Source organism: Lupinus angustifolius, chromosome LG19 (assembly GCF_001865875.1).
Source record: "Lupinus angustifolius cultivar Tanjil chromosome LG19, LupAngTanjil_v1.0, whole genome shotgun sequence".
NCBI classification, from domain to species: domain Eukaryota; kingdom Viridiplantae; phylum Streptophyta; class Magnoliopsida; order Fabales; family Fabaceae; genus Lupinus; species Lupinus angustifolius.
In genome coordinates this window covers 13,366,703-13,388,270 of record NC_032027.1, presented here as the reverse complement: position 1 = coordinate 13,388,270, position 21,568 = coordinate 13,366,703, and the positions used below count along the sequence as shown (strand labels likewise).

Below are 21,568 nucleotides of genomic sequence, written 5' to 3'. Positions count from 1 at the left end.
AACATTGGCCCATGCCCCCAATTTGAGTTACAACCTCAAGAAAATCAAGAGTGACATAATAGGTTATGGATGTCCCTATCTAAAGTATGATGAATGCCATGAAGAATACCCAACCGAAAGTAACTATCCGTATATATTATAATGACTTTTATAAAGTTCGGAAAACCTAAAATCTAGAATCTTTGATCACAACAATGAAATCGTCAAAAGTTGTCCTACTTAAATTACACATTCAATTTGATTGAAGAAATTGAATATTTAAACTAAATAATTTTTATTTTTCTTATCAATTAGAGGAGCTTAAATATAATGACAAACCAAAATAGTGTAGAGGGTGATATTACATGATAAAAGCATGAGTGATCTAAGCTAAAAAGAAAGAGTAAAGATAATTAAGTAAATTTATGAAGCAATATAACAAAAGAATGAAGACACATTCTGCCTCTCAAAATTTTTATTGTTCACAAATTTGATTATGAAAATGGTATAAATCCAAACTAAGTAGCCCTAAGAAATAAGAAATGTGTGTTAAGGGTAAAGTATCCAAAAGAAATGTTATAAAAAGACCATAAAAACTAATTTAGCTATATTTCGATTCTAGAGAAATAATTCGAATTTTCCAATTTTTCAAAAAACAAAAAACACTGAAAATAGGTCGACTAAAAAATAAAAATAAAAATTAAAGAAGAAACTAGATATAACTAACCATAGTTTGGTCCGTTTTGGTATATCTTAGAAGAGAAAGGCAGAGTGGGCATTGTGTTGGAATTCTGCGACAAAGCTAACACCGAAACTCCGATTCAACTCAAATCTAATGTACGGAACCCTAAAATTTCTCCGTTTTTTCATTCTTTGATTTTCTGAAAAGCCTTTGCTTATTGTTGTTGTTTTTGTTTAGACGCAGATTAATCATGGCGACGACGGAGCTGATTTTAAAACCGTCGTGCGGTGGTTGTGGTTCAACGGCTGATCTCTACGGAAGTAATTGCAAGCACATGACTCTGTGCTTAACATGCGGCAAAACCATGGCGGAAAACCGTGCCAAATGCGTTGTTTGTGATGCTACTATCACTCGCTTGATTCGAGTTTGGTTTCTTTTTCTCTATATGTTCCCTTTGTTTATTGCCGCTTCATTTCTTTCTACTATTGATTGATTTTGCCGATTGGAATTTTATCTTTATTATTCCGCTTTGATAAGTTGTTTGATCATGATCGCACACCGTCATTCAACTATAAAGTCATCGGTTTGTATTAAATGAAACAAACTACTATTTCACTCTCGCTGAAATCATGTTCATTCTATATATTTTGCTGGTTTGAAATATTATAGAATTGTGTTGAAATCTTGCTGTTAAACATTATGGAAAATGATTTTTTTTCTTATGGTATATGTTTGTCTCTATAGAATATATTGTGTCATATCTATACCTAGTTTTCAGAAAATTGTCTGCACCTTGTACCAGCATCCGTACTACTGGTAGTCGTCATACCCATATCTATCTACATAGATAGTGATATATTTGGCGTTTAAAGATTTCAATGGAATTAGTTTTCGTCTAGTTTGTTTCTTTTCGGAACTAGTTTAGGGTTATCGTTGTTCCTAGCATGCAAAAGGTTAATGGTATGTTTGTGATTGTGACAGGAATATAATGTTCGTGCAAGTACTAGCAATGACAAGAACTACTTTATTGGAAGATTCATCAGTGGCTTACCTGATTTTTCAAAGAAGAAAAGTGCTGAAAACAAGTGGTCGCTGCAGAAGGATGGACTGCATGGGCGACAAGTTACTGAGTCTTTGCGGGTATTGAATCTATCTGTGTTGTTGCATTATTGAGCATCTTCTTTATGGCTGCATTTCATTTCATTAATTTAAAATGAGTGCTTAAGTACCATTTTTCTGACAGGAAAATGATCATCATAGAGTTGTAAATTTGTAATATTTGGCATATTGTTTTGTTATGCTAATAAATGTGCAACACGTCATGTTTCCCAAAAGCTAACTGCTAACGTCAACTTCAAAGTTTGAGATTCCAAATAGATTATTGTTGTGGATGTGAAACAATGGTTCTGTATTTTGTCTTGAAGTAAATAATTGCCAATGAGTATGCATTTGGTATATAATTAAGTTTCACCAGAGTAAATTTTGAGGTAAATTCTTTTCATGGAATAAATATTAAGGGGGCAAAACTTCTTATCCGTTAAAAATTAACGATGTTCATAACAAATAACTTTTATACTTGAAAAATGGAAGAAAAAAATCTTGGATTTTCATTTTTCTCTCAACACAATACCTTTCCATTCCCAATTCCATTCTCTTTGCACCCGATATCTGCCTGCTCGTCCTGAACCTGTCTTAACTCGTCTCTATGATGATAACTTCGTCAACCTCTTCCCCCTCTTGAATGAGACTGTTTTAGACTTGCTAGATCCCCGGTGTCATCTCTGGTGTTCATCAGCTAATATCTGATCATCTGATTGACACCAATATGTGACGCAGTGGAGGAAATGGGAAGACATGGGTTGAAGGTGAGGGAGCTGTTGAGGACCACTAGGGGAGTGACCCAGAGATTGGAGAGCATGTGGGAAGGATTGAGGAATTGGATGCTACAATTAGTTGCTGATGGGGTGAAGGAGTTGAAAGTGGCACATAGAGTTGATGTTGATATCGATAGGGAGGATGGTTGAGATGTGGGTTTAGTTTACGGTGAAAGATTGTCCTAACGGATTAAAATTTAATCCCTAAAAGTGTAGAAATGTTATTCCTATAGAATTTACTCTTTCTTTATTTCTTTACCAAGCATTTAAGCTTTTAGAAAAGTTTACTCCCTTAAATTTATCCTTCTTTTACCTTAAGCCAGAGATAGACTGGATTGTAATTTGTAATAGAACATATGGTTTTCTTTTTTATATATAATTCTTGTTGTTACATAGGAGAAGTACAAGAATAAGCCTTGGCTCTTGGAGGATGAAACAGGTCAATCCCAGTACCAGGGTCATCTAGAAGGTTCACAATCAGCTACATATTACCTTCTGATGATGGAAAAGAAGGAGTTTTTTGCCATTCCTGCTGGTTCTTGGTATGCTTGTTAATGTTATGGATTGTGTTTGTCTGTGAGAATTTTCCCGTAATTTTTGCTTGTTCTTCTTTTGTTTGGTAATTTTCTATTTTTATTACTAGCCAAAGACAGTAGGCTGGTCTCTGATCTGGCATGTTTGTCTTTTAGGTACAACTTCAACAAGGTTGCACAATATAAGCAATTGACTCTGGAAGAAGCAGAAGAGAAGATGAAGAATAGAAAGAAAACTGCAGATGGATATCAAAGATGGATGATGAAAGCAGCAAATAACGGGCCTGCTGCTTTCGGCGAACATGTGAGGTTGGAGGACAAGGAAACCAACACAGGTGGAGGCAGAAGCCGTAAAAAAACCGGTGAGGATGATGAAGGCCATGTCTCAGATAAAGGGGAGGAGGATGAAGACGATGAAGCAGGAAGGACGAATAGGCTTGGACTTAATAAAAGAGATGGTGATGATGATGAAGAAGGTCTAAGGGGAGGGGATCTTGATCTAGATGATGATGATATTGAGAAGGGTGGGTATCTTTGTCTTGTTTGTTCATTATATTTTCTGATGAAAATGGTAGCAATGTCCTCATTATGTTTCTGGTTATTTTCATGCTGTGTAGTCTTGTTTGTGCGTAATTGCATTTTCATAATTAATCAGAATAGAACTACAACACTACTGCTGATTTTGGATATGTAGCATAAAATATTGGTTTTGATAGGAAAAGATTTTTTGCCAGATACATTATGTATCTTTTCCAGTGTCTAACCTGATTACTTCATTGTCATGTATTTGCTTACCTAACGGAGGATATAGCTTAGAGAGTAAAAGTAGAATTCAAATTGAATGCTTCCCCAAATTAAATATAAGCTTAATATATTCAGATGTAAAGTATTTACTTTGGACTTGGATGCAGCTGGTAATTGAATTGTTGAACTCATGCAGCTTGTTAATACTAGTAGCCACAAATCTACTGCACTTGTGTGATTTGGTGGAGTTTCAAATTAAAAAATATTATAGTGCAGGCGCATCTTCAATGTGTTTAATAATGCACATTTTGTATGAATTTTATATTAATACTAATCATAAGAAGTTGAAGAATAAAATAAAAGAGTATGAAAATTATTAACTTAATATTAAATGAGAACATCTTTTTTGAAAGTTGACTGACTTAACAGCTTGCTAAGCAGTAATAGACTGATCATTGATAGACTTCTGACACTTGGCTGCCTCGTGTCAAGAAAACATCAATTTGCACATTAGCGCAACTGTCTCGCTTTCCCCCTGTGATATTTCTTAAGATGTGATCCCATAATTCCGTGTAAAGATGAAGCCACGGTTATGACATGCCGGTGCATGGATTGTTCCCAAATCTGTACTTGAAAGCCAATTCGTGAATTAATGGCCGCACAACAGGGGTAGCCCATGAGTTATGTCATCTAGAATCTAACATTGTTTTGATTTTATTTGTCTGTTGAGTTTATGGGTCTATATGATCATATGGTCTCATCGGAATACTTTGCAAAGAGTGACCACTTTCTGTTGTGATGTTCAATCTTAACTGGGCATGAATTGAAACTTGAAAACACTAATAAATGGTCTTTGTAAGGCATGAATGCATGAGCTAATTGTTTTATCTTATTGAAAATTTAGTTACTCTTAAATTAATTTATGCTTATTTTTCTTCTAAGTATACATATACATCTGTTACAGGTGATGACTGGGAGCATGAAGAGATTTTCACTGATGATGATGAAGCTGTTGGAAATGATCCTGAGGAAAGGGAAGATTTGGCTCCTGAAATTCCTGCTCCTCCTGAAATCAAACAGGTTTGTTTCCATCTCCACTAATAGTTCTGTTGTTGATAGAACTAAGTTCCTATCTCTGGAAAGAAGACTGAATTACAGAGAAACTATGAAGGAAATACGGTAAAATCAGGACAGAAGCTCCCAGCAAGGAGAAACTCCTAGCCCAAGCCTTAAGACCATGGTTGACAAGATCAATATCTTACCTAAGGTCGGTAAGGGTAGGTAAACATGTAAAATAGATGCAAGTTGGTAGCATGAACTTTTAAATCATCTCAATTGACCAACAAGGCGTTGTTCCAGTGGTGTAAGACCCCACTGGATCCCCAAGGTCAAGCGTTTGATTCTTGGCAGCGATACTTATTGGAAGGGGAAACCATGAACCCCGAAAGAGATTAGTTCTTTGCCCAAAAAGGTGAGGGGATACCCTTGGTAGTACAAAAAAAAACTAGTATAATCATACCAATAAATTCTTTCATCTAATTCTGGTTAAGTTACTATTAAGAAATATGGGGTAAACTTAGATCCAACTTTTACCAACATACAATATTTGTCCTGCACATTAGATCCAACATATATATAAACCTATACTAATCAGTTAGCCCTGTATTACTAAAGTGCCTCTACAGTCATTAATGAAAAATTGAGGTCAACAAAAAAAATTAAAATTGAGAAAAGCTCAAACTTCAGATATTAATAAAATAAAATAAACAAGCAGGTGCCTGACAGAAGAAAAAACATCATAATGTTAGATGCTACCTAAACTCCATAATTTGCTGAAAATCAAGCGGCACAAAAGTTACCGCGTCTGCACCTAACAACAAACAAGTTAAATAAAGATTCGTCTCTACCTCTTCACCTAATTTCCACAATTCAGCTTCGCCATCTATTAACATCTTCCTCGCCATAGCTATGGTACAATTCTAAACAAATCAATTTGCATCACCAACAAAACCACCTTCATTACAATTCATTGTAGTTCATAAATCAGCTCATAAAACACAAACCAGTTCATAAATTAGCTCAGAAAACACAAACCAGTTCATAAATCAGTGCAGGATCACCGGAATCACTGAGATTCCATGTGCTGCCCCGCGATTTCAGGTCTTGATGAATTCCACGACTTCAGCTGCCTCACGACTTGCACAACTCTCCAGACGCATAAGACCGACTGATCCCATGCGTTAAGTCATGATCTTGTCAATCATGCTTAAGACAAAAAAAACGAAGAAAAATATGACATGGTGATTTCCTACGTGATGCTACTCCCTTTAATCAGATTCCAGTTTTCTCTTCCCCAACTAATTTCCTTACCTCAAGTGCACCTTGCTCCTTCCCTCTCCATAACTAACTTAACTCACCAATTCCCACCTTTCACACTCTAGCTATGCCCAGGTCTATGCAGTAGAGTTTAGAGGCCTTGGACCTGGCCTTAGTATAATCAGTGGCCTTAGTACAATGCGACCTCGTTCAGTTATTTCCTTGTCCTCAAAGCAGAAGCTAGGGAGTTGGCCTCTATGTTGCTCTCTTATTCCCAGGTCACTTCTTCCATAAGTTTGAAAATCTCCTAACTCCAAAGAACTTGCCACTCGGTTACTGTCCTTCCTTGAATAGTAGCTTCTGTTGATGCCAAAATACCTTCTGATTCTAGTAAAACAAGGTCGTCCAACTCCTTGATGTAATTAATTTTGTTGAACTTTTAGATAAAAATGGCAGCTCAATGCATGAGGCTTTCACTCACGTAGTGGGATCTGAGAAGGGTAGATGTACCCAGCCTTATTCTCGGAAGCGAAGAGGTTGTTTCCAAGATTTGAACCCATGACCTTCAGGTCACAAGGCAATCAACTTTACCATTGCAGTGAGGCTCACCCTCTTTTGTTGAACTTTTAGATATAATATAAAATGGAGCAGATGGGGACTATTTTCTTATTTAGCTTCTATTATGGTATGGATTCAGATATTCTTTAATTATTCTTTTAATTGTAATTACAGGATGAGGAGGAGGAGGATGAAAACAATGAAGAGGGGGGAGGTCTGAGTAAATCTGGGAAAGAGCTGAAGAAACTTCTTGGGCGATCTGGTGGTCTAAATGAATCTGATGCAGAGGATGATGAAGATGATGGCGATGATGGTGATGACGATGATGTATGGGTTATGTTCCTTCTATATTTTCACTCATCCATCTTTAAATTTGTTTTATAGATGTGCTATAAATGTTTGCTGTTCATTGCACTCCATAAAAAGATGAAAGATAAGCACAGCTTAGTGCAAACTGCAACCCCTTTGTGGTGAGGAACTGATAGCTTTTGCATTTTCTGTGATTTATGAGGAATGGCAGATTGGTTTAATTTCATTGGAATACTATGAAACCTTGCACATGGTTGAACTTAGAGTTCAGCATTCTACATCCATTAGTGCTGCTTGATTATTTATTCTTTTTGTCCAGGTGGATGATGAGGTTGGTGTTCTTCCTGTGATTGCTACAAAAAAACAGAAGGAGCCTAAGGAAGAACCTGTTGACAACAACCCTTCAAAACCCCCAGCAACAGGTCCTGCTCGCGGAACACCTACTTCAAAGTCTTCGAAGGGGAAAAGAAAATTGAACGAGGAAGCAAAACCATCTAATAGTGCACTACCGAAGAAAGTGAAGACAGAAAATGTAAGTCATTGCTTTTTGTGAGCTTGCTTAAAAATGAGAGACCCTCTATTATAATTATTACTGTACTTTGCCTTTTCATGAAATCTTGGCTGCTTCGATAATTTTCTAAATATTCAGAATCGAACTATTGAATTGGTCTTTAGCTTACTTTTGGGAAGTTTTATTGCAATGTCGAGAATTCTTAACTGTGATTTGTGAAGCTCTTTTGAGAAGATTTGGACAAAAAAGACCCGGAATTAACTCGAAATCACATTTCTTTTGATGCATCCGAACTTGATATGGCTTCTGCTTATTATAAGAGATCTTTGAAAAGCTTCTATTGTCAAATAAGTTCTCTTTTGTTACAAAATGAGCTTAATTTTAAAAGCTATTCCAGCAGGTTTTCCTATAACCGTTATTGAAATTCATCATTGTCCTATTGAGTCAGGAATCAAAATCATCTGTCAAAGATGTAAATGGGTCTGCATCTAAAAGTAATGCACCTCCAAAAGGTACACCTTCAGCAACTCCACCATCAAAAGCTGGTTCTTCCACCACAGCTTCTGGACCTGTGAGCGAGGAAGAAATTAGGGCTGTTTTAAGGCAAAAGACTCCAGTGACCACACAGGATCTTGTAGCTAAATTTAAGGCAAGACTCAGATCTTCAGAGGTAAGCTCTTATTTTGCTTTACCATTCTTATAACCAATATGTGTATGCCAGTCATATTATGTTTCATCATGTGTAACACCTGCTTTTTCTTATTCCCCCCTCCCCCAGTCCCTGGCTCATTCTTAATCAACAGTTGGTTAAATTTTGATCTTCTGAAGAAGTATAATTAGCTCAAATTTTATGGTTTAATTTCTTATTTCATACATCTATTTTTTAGGAAGCTAACATTTAATATTCTTAAGACTGATTTGTGGCTAATTTATGTCAAATTAGAATGATGCCACCTAATTAAACAATATTATGGTGAAAAGTAAGAATGTTTATCTGAACATTTTCTTAACATGAGGCAACCAAGTATTAAGATAAATGGCATTTAAAGATAATAGTTTTATGTCTTGCGCTGCCAGAGTTGAAACCAGTTTTAAAAACCAGACTATACCAACCAGTGTAACCAACCCGTCCTTTAGGCCAGATTCTGGTTCTGATTGAAAAACCATAGAACCTCAATATGTGAAACCTCAGCGAAAATTAAAACCAGTGGACCGGTCTGATTTTCAAAAACAGGGTCACTCTTAAAATTTCGAACTTCTAGTCAAAATTTCAGGTTGGACCTTCAAATATTAGCCCTTGTACCAAGACCAACAGTGGGTGAGCAAAGCAATGCATTGTATGATACTTGCTGCTAGGTGATGTGGTGCTTGTTCCCACTACTCAGTTTGCCTTTAATCTTTTTCTGGAAATTTGGGAATTGGAAGACCTTTATCTCTGAAGTTACAGTAGGCTTGTCTAATATATATATAGATAGAAGAAGTGACTCAAGAGAGAATAGTTCTCATAAAAAAGAGAACAATAAATTTGGGTCATACAACCATATATGGATGGTTATGATTAAAAGTTAGTAGTCGAATAATCACTTAAAGAAGTCATGTGCATTTATCTTTATCAGATCCAATGATCCATATTAATTCTTCTCATTTCTCACAATAACAATTGTTTTCACATGAGTCACTTCCTTCATATATATATATATATATATATGTATTTTTTGTTGGCATGATTATTTCCTCACAATTTTTAAGTGATCCGGTTGGACTGGTGGTTAAAAGTTGTGACCAGATAGCCTCATGAGTTTGTATTTAAACTTTGCTATGTGCAGGATAAGAAAGCGTTTGCAGAGATACTGAAGAGAATCTCTAAGATACAGAAAACTACTAATGGATCCGGTTATGTCATCCTGAGAGATAGTAGGTGAGAATGTAATATTTCAGTGACTGGTTGATATGGACGACCTTAATCACCATTCAGTGTGCGACTCCTGTTTTTTAAACTCCTTGAAAAACTTGACTTCATAGTTCACAAATGGGAGTGAATATGGAGATTATAAGTTCCAGCTTTTACAAGTTAAATGTGTAAGAATATTAGTACTTATACATATCATTACATACATTTTTCGTGTCATTGCTTGTTTACAAGTTATTATAGATGACACTCATAGATCTTAATCTTATTATAGTTTATCTGCATTTCAAAATGCATTGTGACTCGTGTGAGATAAGTTATGATCTTCAGAAGTACTGTTTAACCAGTGTACTTTATTAATATGAGGAAGCAATGGATTAGTAAACAAACTAGCTACTGATAGTTGAATTAGTAATTGCAATTTCACAAATTAAAATCTTACATTTACAAACAGTTGTAATATGGGCAAGATTGTAGATATATTTATAGAACAAGATAAACCTCCATCATAAACTAAACTTGGTATATATCTCACTACAAATAAAAATATTTGTTGGATATCAATATGGGGAGCATATCTGTTGTCTCACTTTTTGTGTTACTCTATGTACCATTAATTTTGATTAGTTGAAAAAAAAATTATTTATATTAAAATTGTTATTTGTTAAATATTTTTCTGACCAATAATCCATTCCAATACATGGATTAACACAAAAAGTGGGACAATAGATGTGCTTCCATCAGTATCGTATCTGAAGTCCAAAAGTTTCTTTTAGGCTTTGTTAGGGAACGTGTTTTGGAGGAGAAGGGAGAAACTGATTTGAAAATCGTCCCCTTTGTTTGGGAGTTGGATGAAAGAGAGATGAATGATTTCTCAAGCCCTCTAAAACTCTCTCTACTTGTCTATCTTTTTATAGTTCCCTCAAGGTTTTTTTGAGATAAAATGTCAAAATAACTAAATATTTTTAGTAAAATTATGTATTACATTATTGTCTATTTTTTGTTATTAATTACATTTTTAAATGTACATTATTATTATTTTACTTGTTTCTCATCTAAATTTCATACTGCCAAATAAGATAGATAGATGTCTTCTTTCTTCTTCCCTTCCTCCTCATCCTTTCCCTTTGATGCATCTTTTTTCATTTCCCTCCTAACTCCCAAACATAACCTTTTGAAAATTCTTGTAATTTCCAAAGTAGAGAACTAATTACTCTCCTAAGTTATAGAGTTGAGTCAATAAGCAAGGTGACCCAGAACAATAGGTGAATATGAGAATTGTGTTATAACTGGAATGAGACCAGCCAGAAGTGTAGTGTGCTTAGCAGCCTCAAGTGTTGAAGTAGAAGAATTAGTAGTGATGGGTGCAGCTTGTGCAGAATCTCTAAATGTAGCTTGAGACCATTCTTACAGTTCTCAGACTCATGCTCAGGAAGTACCTAATCCCTTCCCTCTCAAGAGGAATGGGATGCAAACCCTCCTAGTACATCTAGATAGGGTTCCTCACATCACATGACTCATATTCTTCTCTGCTTTTCAGCTAACTGATTAATCCTTGTGCCATAGACTATGTGAACTCTGCACGTTTTTTTGGTACGTGACACATTCCCACAAAATCCTGATATTATTTTCAGAATTGAAAGAAGACATGATGCATACAATTATTTCATTTCTCTAACACATGATATCAAACTCAAAGTTTATATCACTCCACTGCATGTACTTTTATTTTTTATTGATCAGAAAGATAAAACATAAATTAAATATATATTAAATTTATATTTTTGACCAATAAAAATAAAAATAGAATATAAAAAGTGGTACACATCTTAATACAAAAGATGTGATCCCCTAAGCGAGGGGCCAGATTTACTACATCACATCAATTCATTCTATTTCTTTTAGTAAAAGATAACAGTGGGTGCAAGAAGTTCCTATTATATTATTTTTTGTAAAGAAAGCAATTTTAATTTTTAAGAACACTCAATTTTTAGAAGAATGGTGAAAATAAAATAAAAATGGTATGCTGCTACGAGAATTGTCCCTTTTCAAATACTCATGAAATTCCTTTTTCTATTAACCTGGAAAAACGAGTACTGAAAAGAGAGTGTTTCTAGCCAATGACATTTTCTGTCAATTATATCATGATTCTTGAAATATAATATTATAAGGAGTAACACATTTCCTCGGATTAGAATGAAGAGGAGAAATCAATATTTATATATTGAAATTAAATTCTTCCCTCCTTTATTATAACTTGCACCAAAGAAAAAAACATCAACACAACAGTAAATGATCATGTAAATTAAATAATGGGATAAAAGGAAAATTTTATGTTCACTTAATTCAGGTGTGTAGATGGTAAGGGATTTTCAACGATAAATGAACAAAACAATGGTTTGTTGGTGGTCCAATCTAGTGAGTATGGATGTAAAATGCATACCCTCTTGATAGAGGTTTCTACGAATGAGTGTTAATAATTCTATAAATTAGAAAAAATAAAAGAGATTGAGTATGCTCTAGATATTTTCATATATCATCAAAGGAAAGTCATTCAACTTAAATACAATAAGAAAATCATAATTATGGTATTAGCCCTACACTTGGCAACATCTGGATTGAAAGGTAATTTCTTAAAAGGAAAATTAAAATAGAAGGTTCTAGACAATATAATCTGCCATCCATTTAGTCGGAACTCTGGACCTTTTATTATTAAGCTCATTTAGCCTATCAATATTCTTCCCATGAAGAACAACCTTGTCCTCAAGGTTGAGGCCCAATTCGGTTGACTTTATTGGAGATGAAATGGGATCTGTGTTCTTACGTGGAGGACCCGTGGAGCCTAGTTGGCTGGATAAGGAGGAGATTTTGAAATTCCGTGAAGTAGATTCTTGTGGATAGGAGATCCCAGGTGGTACTTGCTGAATGAGGGAAACAGATTTTCGTGCAGAGGTAAGAGGTAAGGGTTGTTGACTTGATGACCCTTTCGCAGTGTGACGACCGCGTGTTACTGTGACATTGGGAGACGTGAGGCCAGCGACAGTAGGGAAATTAAATATGGGTGCAGGTGGTCGTTTGCTTTGTATCACGCGTGGGACGCGTGTCGCCTACTCAGTGATGTCGTTTGAATTTTCATGTGGTAATTTATTCCACCTTTGTGTAGGGTGTACCAAGGGAACCGTGAAAGTCTCTTTGTTATTCCCATTAATGAGCTTTTTAGACCCCAGTGCAGCATGTTTTGCTTCAGTAATTGGATTTGAAATCCGTAGAATTACGATGGTGCCTTTGTTAGCTGATGTGTCCCCCATAACTTGGTGATTGAGTTTTAAAGTGGAAATCATCAGTTCATTGTGTGTATTTTCTTTTGTAGAGTGTGTTTTGCTCTGTCTTATCTCTTTTCCTCCCTTTCTAATTTTTTTTACCAGTGTTTCCTTCCTCTGAATTTATCAAAGGCTGGGAATCCTTATTCACAAGAGGAGTTTCCCAAAAAGGTTTAAGCTTGGAAACATGAAAAATCGGGTGAACTTGAGACCCTTCCGATAGTGGAAGCTCATACGCCACTATGCCTAAACGACTGAGTATCTGGTTAGGCCCAAAAAAACGTTTACTCAACTTTTGGCTTCCCTCCTTGACACGGTGTGTTGGCGGTACGGTTGAAGTTTCAGCCAAACCCAATAACCGATGGCGAAAACATGGTCACTTCTGTGTTTATTGCTCTAAGCTTTCATCCTTTGTTGGGTTTTATACAAATTATGTATTAGTTGGGTGATTAATAAATGTCTCTCATGCAGGGAGACATTTAGTTCTTGCTCTGAACTTCAGCCAAATGTATAATCTATTATAGTTGGAGGATGTCATCCATATAGAGCTTGGAATGTGGTCATGGTCGTAGATGAATGCTTAGAGGTATAACCAAATGTATAATCTATTGTACCAATGCTCAGTCAGAGACAAGAATGTGAACCACTTTTTTGGATGGTCACTTGTGAAACACCACAGGTAAGCCTCTAATCCTCTATTTACCACTTTAGTTTGTCCGTCCGATTCTGGATGATAAGCGGTACTAAAGCAAAGTTTTGTTCCTTGTAGGCGAAAAAATTCTTTCCAGAAACTACTCCGGAATGATTTATCTCAATCTGACACAATAGTTATGGGAATACCATGAAGGCGAAAGATCTCAGCAGTGAAGCGATTGGCTATCTGTATTGCAGTAAAACGGCTCGGTAGTGCTACAAAGTGGCTGTATTTGGTCAATTTATCCACCATAACCCATATCACCGTGTGTCCAAATGATGGAGGAAGGGAAGTACTGAAACCCATGGAGATGTCTTCCCAAACTTGTTGAGGCACAAGTAATGGTTGAAGTTTTCCTTGTTGTTTTGAGGGCACATATTTGTTCTATTCACATATAAAACAATGCTTAATGAAGTTCTTTGTTTCTTTGTATTGCCCAGGCCAAAAGAAGGAAGTTTTCAGTTTGACCATGGTCGGTTTGAGGCCCGAATGCCCAACCGTCGGGGTTGAGTGATATTCAGAAAGCAATATGGCTCGTAACCCAATATCAACAGGTATATATAGCCGTGTTTTGTAGTATAACAACCCATTTTTTTCATGATAAATCTCTGCAAAAGATTTCAGAAGTTTTTCCACTAATTGTTTGCCCTTTGTTGTGGTATAAAACTAAGCAAGCTGATTCAAAACTGATGGGACCAGAGAGCTCAACGACACTAGGATCGATTCTGGTGACTGACACCGAGATAGAGCATCAACAACTCTATTTTCTCGCTTAGGTTTGTAAAATATCTCATAGTGAAATCCTTGTAATTTGGTTGCCCATCGTTGTTCTGTGGTTTGAAAAGTCTGAGTTATAATGTGTTTCAAACTTTGTTGGTCTGTAAATATGCGAAAATATATGCCCAGTAGATATTGACACCATTTCATTACTGATTGCGTAATAGAAAATAGTTCTCGAACATAAGCAGAGGTATCTTGCATTTGAGTCGACAGTTTCTTGTTGAAGAAGGCTACTGGATGCCCATTTTGTGACAACACTACTCCAATAGCTAATGCAGACGCATCCGTCTCAACATCGAAGACAACATTGAAGTCTGGAAGCACTAATACTAGGCTTCGTGTCATTTTATGTTTCATTTGTTTAAATGCATCTAGTGTCATAGATGACCATGTAAACTTTGACTATTTTAATAAATCTGTGAGTGGAGCGGCGTGAAAGGCATAGTTTCGATTGAAACGATGATAGAATCCAATCAGGCCCAAGAATCTACGTAACAATGTCAAAGAGCATGGAATGAGCCATTCAACAATGGCTTGGATTTTGTCAGGTCAGGTTGAACCTCCTTGGCTGACAAAATATGGCCCAAGTATGCCCACCGATTTCACACCAAAAATACACTTAGACATTTTAGCATAAAATTGATGATCAGATAGCAGGAGTAAAATTAATTGAAGGTGACTAATATGATCTGTTAACGTGGGGCTATAAACCAAAATATCATCAAAAAATACCAGCACAAACTTGCATAAATAAGGTCTTAGTAGGTCATTCATTACGGACTAATATGTAGATGGGGCATTTGTAAGCCCAAAAGGCATTGCCAAGAATTCATAATCGCCATCGAAAGTCCGGAAAGCACTCTTGTGCGTATCTTCTGATACCTAGATCGCAAATCAATTTTTGAAAAGATTGAGTTGGTTTTGACTTCATCGAGAAGTTCATCAATAGTGGGAATCGGAAAACGGTCATTTATTGTGATAGCATTGAAGCTATGATAATCGACAAAGAACCACCATATTCCATCTTTCTTTCTCACCAACAACACCGAAGAATAAAAAGGACTTGTACTTGGGATGACAATCCCTTCATGCAACATGTTAGATAATAGTTTGGTCATGGCATCTTTTTGGTGGTGTGGGTATCTATAGGATTTAACATTAACAGGTTGAGAGTTGGGCAGTAGGGTAATGTGGTGATCGTGTGGTCAGGAGGGTGGTAGTCCTTTGGGTGGGTTGAATATGTGGGTAAAGGAGTCTAGGATAGTTTGGATTTCTGGTATGGAGGGTTAGTTGGTAGAGTGGGGTTAGGTAATGTTGTAGTAGTAGTGGGATTTGGTTATGGGAAGGAAATACAAAACATTTATGCAATAGAGTCAGTTAGGGAAAGTTTGTTTAATTGGTTTAGGGAAGCTATGTTTGGTGGTTAGGAAGTTTGGCCTATGAAGGTAATGGATTTGTTGTCATAGTGAAATGACATTGAAAATATAACAAAGTCAGAGGTAATGGATCCAAATGTTTGTAACCACCAAATACCTAAGACCAAATATGCCCCTCGGATAGGTAGCAAATAGAAGGGTACAAAGACAAGTTGTTGTTGCAATTGTAGTGGGGTTTCTTTGCACGCTCCTATGCAATAAATATGGTCACTGTTTCCCACCATTACTGGAAAGTGACGAGTGGGATAAATCTCCAATCTGAGGAACTAGGCTACCTTTGGTTGTATAACATTATGAGAATTGTATGTGTCAATCAACACATAAACTGGTTGACCATGAATAAGACTCTGAAATTTGAGTGTTCTAGGTGAAGGATTGTCTTTGAGGGCCTGAGCAAAGAGTTGAAAATGAACAAATTCTTCAAGGTTCTCCGGTAGGGAATTTTTTACTGTTATAATAGGAGAAGTGTCCGCTTATGTTTCCAAGATTGGTTGTAGATTGCACAACTTAGTAGGGTTATCATGAGTCACAAACAAAAAAAATTGCTTAGGTTGACATGTGTGACCAAAAACATATTTCTCATCACAATGATAACAAAGACCCTGGGGGCTCTACGTTCATGCATCTGGGTTGTAGTTAAACGTTTAATGGCCAATTTATTTTGTGGTGTAGAGACAAGTCTAGTGGAAGATGAAACGGTGTGCTGATTAGTGGGTCTTGGAAAAAGTGCCACTAATTTTTCATCATTTATTTTACTCTCAACCAACTTAGCTAAACCCATAGCATGACTAATTGAATGAGGGTGTAAAATGGCTAAATCCCTACGAATTTCAACCTTAAGACCAGAAATAAAACAATTTAACATCATTTCTGGAGGAAGACATACCACTTTGTTAGAAAGCTTTTCAAAACGCCTTTGGGAATCAGTAACGATGGTAAATTGTCTCAGTTTGAACAACTCTGCTTGGTGGTTATCATAAGTTGATGGACCAAAACGTTGTTGTAAGTCTCTAGTAAAATCATCTCAGGTTGTGAGCTGCTGATTTTGGAACATCCATTTATATCAACTGAGTGTTTCTCTTATCATGGAAAAATGCATTAACTCCATACATTTTGTATGAGTAATCTGGTACAGTTGGAAGAATTGTTCTACCTGAAAAATCCAGTCCAATGATTCAGATCCATCAAATGAGTGGAGATTTAACTTTGGGGGTTTGAGATTAGGGTATGGATTGGAGGTAAAAGAGTGAGTGGAGGTGGAGAATGACTAGTCAGAGAAAGCAGGGGGTGGGGAAGGAGGTGGTTTAGGTTGGATCTACGATTTTAGATCTAAAATGACAGATTGTAGCTTTTCATGTCTAGTGTTCATGGTTTGTTGCATAAGTTCCTCTATAGCAACAAAATGGAGCTCCATAGAAGATAGTTTCTGTATAATGTTGCTTAAAGGATCATCAAGAGGTTGAGAAGAGTTTTTAGAAGGCATGAGGAAGATGAAAGCACCAAATTGATAGAGAGTTTTTACCAATGAGTGTTAATAATTCTGCAAATTGAGTAAACAAGATAGATTGAACAATGCTCTAGATATTTTTCATATGTCATCAAAGGAAAGCCATTCAACTTAAATACAATAAGCAAATCCTAATTATGATGTTAGCCCTACACTTGGCAACATCTTGATTGAAAGGTAATTTCTTAAAAGGAAAATTAAAATAGAAGGTTCTCTAGACAATATAATATGTCATCCATTTAGGAGGAACTCTGGCCTTTTATTATTAAGTTCATTTAGTCTATCACCTCTCCCTCTCTAACTTCCCCTCTTTAACAGTTTAAATGCAACCCATTTACTTTTATGTTTGTATATTGGGCCTCTTCAGTTAGTTTTTTGCGGCTAAATATAAAAAGTAGGCACTAAAAATTAGTGAGTATGGATGAACCATTCTGTTTCTACTATCACATGTTGCCAACTATGTTATTTCTTATGGCCGAGAGACTAACCCATGCAAATAGAGAAAGAAAGAATTGAACAATATTTCTCTAAATCTAAACGGAGGTAATAAAAATTAAAATTTTGTAGAACATACCAACAATGAACTTCAACAGATGGAAGATTATTATTGTTATCAATGTTTTTGTATATAGTTTCCAACAAGATCAAGTGTACAACCAAGGGTACGCAGAAAAGTTCAGGTTGTTACTGGTTACAATAACATGATTAACTCTTCCATCACAAAGCAGATTGTACATTTTTATATAGGCTTATTCAGATTAGCAAAAACATTAATCAATATATGCTCGGTACTTTACCAAAGCTTTTAATTAGACGCAAAATAAGCTACTAATCAAATCTTATAAAAGCTATTATTACTCGGCTGCAAATGAAATATGAATGCATAAAACATTTTTTCCACTAGCTTTCCAAACGCATAGGGCGACACAAATAAAGAATAGTAATATACTCAAACTATAGTATGGTACATGTCCTACTTCTACAACAAAATATGTATATAATCAATCATCATGTTAAGCCAGACTAAAACAGAAAAACAAAAAACTAATAGAACATGATTACTAACAACTATTTTTCAAAATGTATCATTCACAGAAACTGCCATCTACTATTATTTTCTCTTCAATGGCTTTTTGGTTTCTCGATCTTCACATAGGGCAAAACACCCATTAAAAGGGCAACTTTTGGGGACCACCCATGCTGTTGTGCACGGCAAAACATCAAGAACGTGTTGCCAAAATAGGATTTGAAACCCGTGAAGAGATGCCAGAAAGCATGACCCTGTGGATTAATCGGCCAACGAGATATCTCCTTGCAAAAAAGCCGATCGCCTAACCAAAACAAACTTCCTAATACAAGAGTGATTACATATAGCTTTGCGAGCCACTTGGCCAACACGTCTTCAGTATAAATGTAATACTTGTACATTCTTGGAGTGCAGAGGAGACAGAGAATAATATAATGCACTTTGAAGCCAATAGCCATCTGGAACACTGAATGCATGGCAGCAAAAGCAGCTCCATAGAAAAATAGGAAGATGGGCATTGTACTACGGTAATGCCAATCCGGAGAGTGGAGGATGTACACGTATAGCAACATCTCCCATACCATAGGAGTTTCATCGCTCTGCTGTTGCCTAATTTAAAGTACAAAAACTGGAGAATAAATAGTTGTCCAAAACAAATAGATATACATCAACAAGCTTAACAACGAAACTATACATTCTTGTATGAACACACGACAAGCAACTTTAACAGAAGAAGAAAGTGGTTACTTAAGAAGATTAATTCTACATGAGAAGTCATGCATTTATCACAACTACCATTCTTTGGGCCCTATATAAGTAAATTAGTATTACTATAGGTGCCCATTCCATTAAGGATCATGTATCACCACATTACACTCATTTAAACCGTAAACAAAATGTGGACTTCATAAATCCCACTAGCATGTATAGTATCTTCTGAGTTCCAACCCAATAGAAATTTGTTATCAACTTCAAATCTTTTTACATCCACGATGAACACTGAAACTAATTATGCATGCTACTGTCCCAGAATGTAATGCTATGCATATAACAAAGAAATTGCACTTTTAATGATTGCAACTAGCTCTTAGTACCAGAATTGTTCAACAATCAACAATCAACACTCAACATAAATATTCATCAGTTATTTTATACACAAAATTCAATTGATCTCTTCCTAACAGTGTTGAGAAGCATATTCTCTCTCCATGTGAAAAATAAAAGTTTAAAAGTCTTGTCCAACAAGGAAATACAGAAAACGGAGGGTAAAAAGGATGCAATGATACACATATTAGCCCTCTAATTCAAATGTAGTGGCTTGCCTGTATCACAACATACCTCTTAATGGCATAAGATAGAACATTAGTGAAAAATATGAAAAACAACTGATCCAATATGAAGCTAGTGTATTATGTAGCCCTTGCAAACATCTTAATCGTTCAAATAAAAAAAGGGTCAGGTAGTGCACGAGGCTCCCACCTAGTGGGTTTTGGGGATAGTATATATATGTAGTCTTACCTTTGCAAGCGAAGAAGGTAAGTAACTAATACTCATTTTTGTATAATGCGAAGTGACTAAGTATTAATATGAAAGCAACCAACCCTAAATTTTTAAAGTTACTGCAAAAAATGATAGAGATCAATACTTACACACTTTGCAGTGTAGCATGATACAACATGCTTCCAATGGCAAGTGCCATATTTGATACATGAAGCACATTAAACCTTTTCTCAAACCGTTGTCTTAAAGCATTTATAAGACCAACGAAAGCCAAAATAATGGTTGGAATGTTGGATATTGTGTTATAAAACTCCGCAATATAGGAAGAATATACATAATTTTGTTCGCAACACTCTGTAGTTGAGGTCACTGGACCCCAGGAGCTAGAGATTGTTTCTGCCATTCTCCTCTACAGCCTGATGATTTGTTTATCTGTACTCAAAGCTGAAGAGATCACAAATTCCTGCAAATCATGTACCAACATTGCCAGAACAAAATTAATCACATAAACTATTTATAAGGATAGAAACAATTTAGCCAATAAGCACTCATAGTTCATGTACATCAACATGTTAATGCATAAGGAAAGCTTGATAGATGTACTCGATCAACATAACATGAAAACAACACAGAAAATTGTCAATCAACTCTAGTTCCAAATGCAAGTTAACAATGACTTGGAACCATCAATAAAGATTCCATAAGGATCTAATTTTGGGTCAGTGCCTTACAGGAATAGCAAAGGTAACATGCAAGATAGAAAAACTCACAAAAAACCTTCCAATAGAAACTGGAATCTATCAATTGATGAAATTCAAATTTAACCAACAATAATCAAATTCCATAAGTCACAAACATTACAATGAATTGTGCATGTCCAGTACACCCTAACACACATGCAACAAATAGAAGTTAATCTACATTACCACACAACAACATAATGACATCATTGCCTCAATACAAAAGCAACAATATTCTTCCTATAAAATAACACCTTCACAAAAAGCAATGTAATATGTCTTCAAAAACATGATAGCAGAGATAAACATATTCCTTGTACCTTCAGAAAGAAAAAAAATAGATCATGCAGAGATTAGAATCAATAAAAAAGCATTAATCAGAAAATCAAACAATCAGTGATAAATAATCAAACTTTATCATACACAGCACTACAATTCTACCAAGTTTGCAAAGAATATCCAATCTGAACCGTTTTTCCTTCCCATTAAACAAAAGGGCAAGTTAAAAAACAAAAATTTATAGCATTATAAACAATATTCATATGAGTTCATGCCAAAAAAACGAAACGCATATTTAACTTTATTGGAAAAAACAAATTATATATATAAAGCAATGAAAAGGGTAAAAATAAAGAAAGAAGAGGGTTGTGAAAAAGTACGTAGATCTCATTGTGGCTGAGATGGGTTCTATTGCTCTGTCTCTAATACAAATATTGGGAGAGGCATGAGCCTCAGAATCTCTTCCTCACACGACGCAACCACTCCAAAAACTCTTATTATTATTTCTTTATTTCAAAATAAAAGCAATTATTTTAGGAGTAAAAGATTTCTTAAAATTTCTCAGTGTATCAATTTTACTCCTTAAAAAATATTTCTGTTGTAGGTTATTTTTTTAAGAGCAAGGTAAATTATAGTCCATGAAAATTTGAAGGACTATAAATGATTTTTTTTTTTGGATTTTTAAATATATCTTTATAATTAAGATCCTAATGTTTGGATTTTAAAAGTTGATATTAACAAAATTTAAAGAATTTATAAGATTTGGGTAGATTGTATCAATAAAAAATGGCTGAAATAAAACTAACAAAATAGTTGAAAAAACCCTAGATAAGTGTTTATCAAAATATAGATAAGTTGATATTAACACTC

At 35.4% G+C, this 21,568-nt stretch overlaps 2 protein-coding genes across 4 annotated transcripts; one reads left to right on the top strand and one right to left on the bottom strand.

Moving 5' to 3' along the window:
• LOC109334592 (transcription initiation factor IIF subunit alpha) lies at positions 711-9,648 on the top strand. Of its 3 annotated transcripts, XM_019570442.1 has the most exons (11): positions 718-816; positions 899-1,085; positions 1,643-1,801; positions 2,932-3,077; positions 3,225-3,592; positions 4,777-4,892; positions 6,861-7,013; positions 7,315-7,527; positions 7,955-8,176; positions 9,333-9,439; positions 9,477-9,648. In XM_019570442.1, the coding sequence occupies exons 2-10, from the start codon at positions 912-914 to the stop codon at positions 9,426-9,428; spliced, it is 1,647 nt and encodes a 548-aa protein (XP_019425987.1). In that variant the 5' UTR covers positions 718-816; positions 899-911; the 3' UTR covers positions 9,429-9,439; positions 9,477-9,648. The 3 variants fall into 3 exon arrangements, with proteins under 3 accessions (XP_019425986.1, XP_019425987.1, XP_019425985.1); XM_019570441.1 differs by having other exon boundaries at positions 711-816; positions 905-1,085; positions 9,333-9,648; XM_019570440.1 differs by having other exon boundaries at positions 9,333-9,648.
• On the bottom strand, positions 18,078-21,171 carry LOC109333823 (alkaline ceramidase 3-like). The gene is made up of 3 exons (XM_019569400.1): positions 21,079-21,171; positions 19,829-20,142; positions 18,078-18,788 (listed from the first exon to the last, which is right to left on the bottom strand). Exons 2-3 carry the CDS (start codon positions 20,080-20,082, stop codon positions 18,275-18,277), a joined length of 768 nt encoding a protein of 255 aa, XP_019424945.1. The 5' UTR covers positions 20,083-20,142; positions 21,079-21,171; the 3' UTR covers positions 18,078-18,274.

Coding starts and splice junctions, on each gene's coding strand:
- LOC109334592 (XM_019570441.1), top strand. CDS start 912: ATGGCGACGACGGAGCTGATTTTAAAACCGTCGTGCGGTGGTTGTGGT. Junction 4,893..6,860: donor CTCCTCCTGAAATCAAACAG/GTTTGTTTCCAT, acceptor TTGTAATTACAG/GATGAGGAGGAGGAGGATGA. Junction 7,014..7,314: donor ATGATGGTGATGACGATGAT/GTATGGGTTATG, acceptor CTTTTTGTCCAG/GTGGATGATGAGGTTGGTGT.
- LOC109333823 (XM_019569400.1), bottom strand. CDS start 20,082: ATGGCAGAAACAATCTCTAGCTCCTGGGGTCCAGTGACCTCAACTACA. Junction 18,789..19,828: donor CATGCTACACTGCAAAGTGT/GTAAGTATTGAT, acceptor ACTTTAAATTAG/GCAACAGCAGAGCGATGAAA.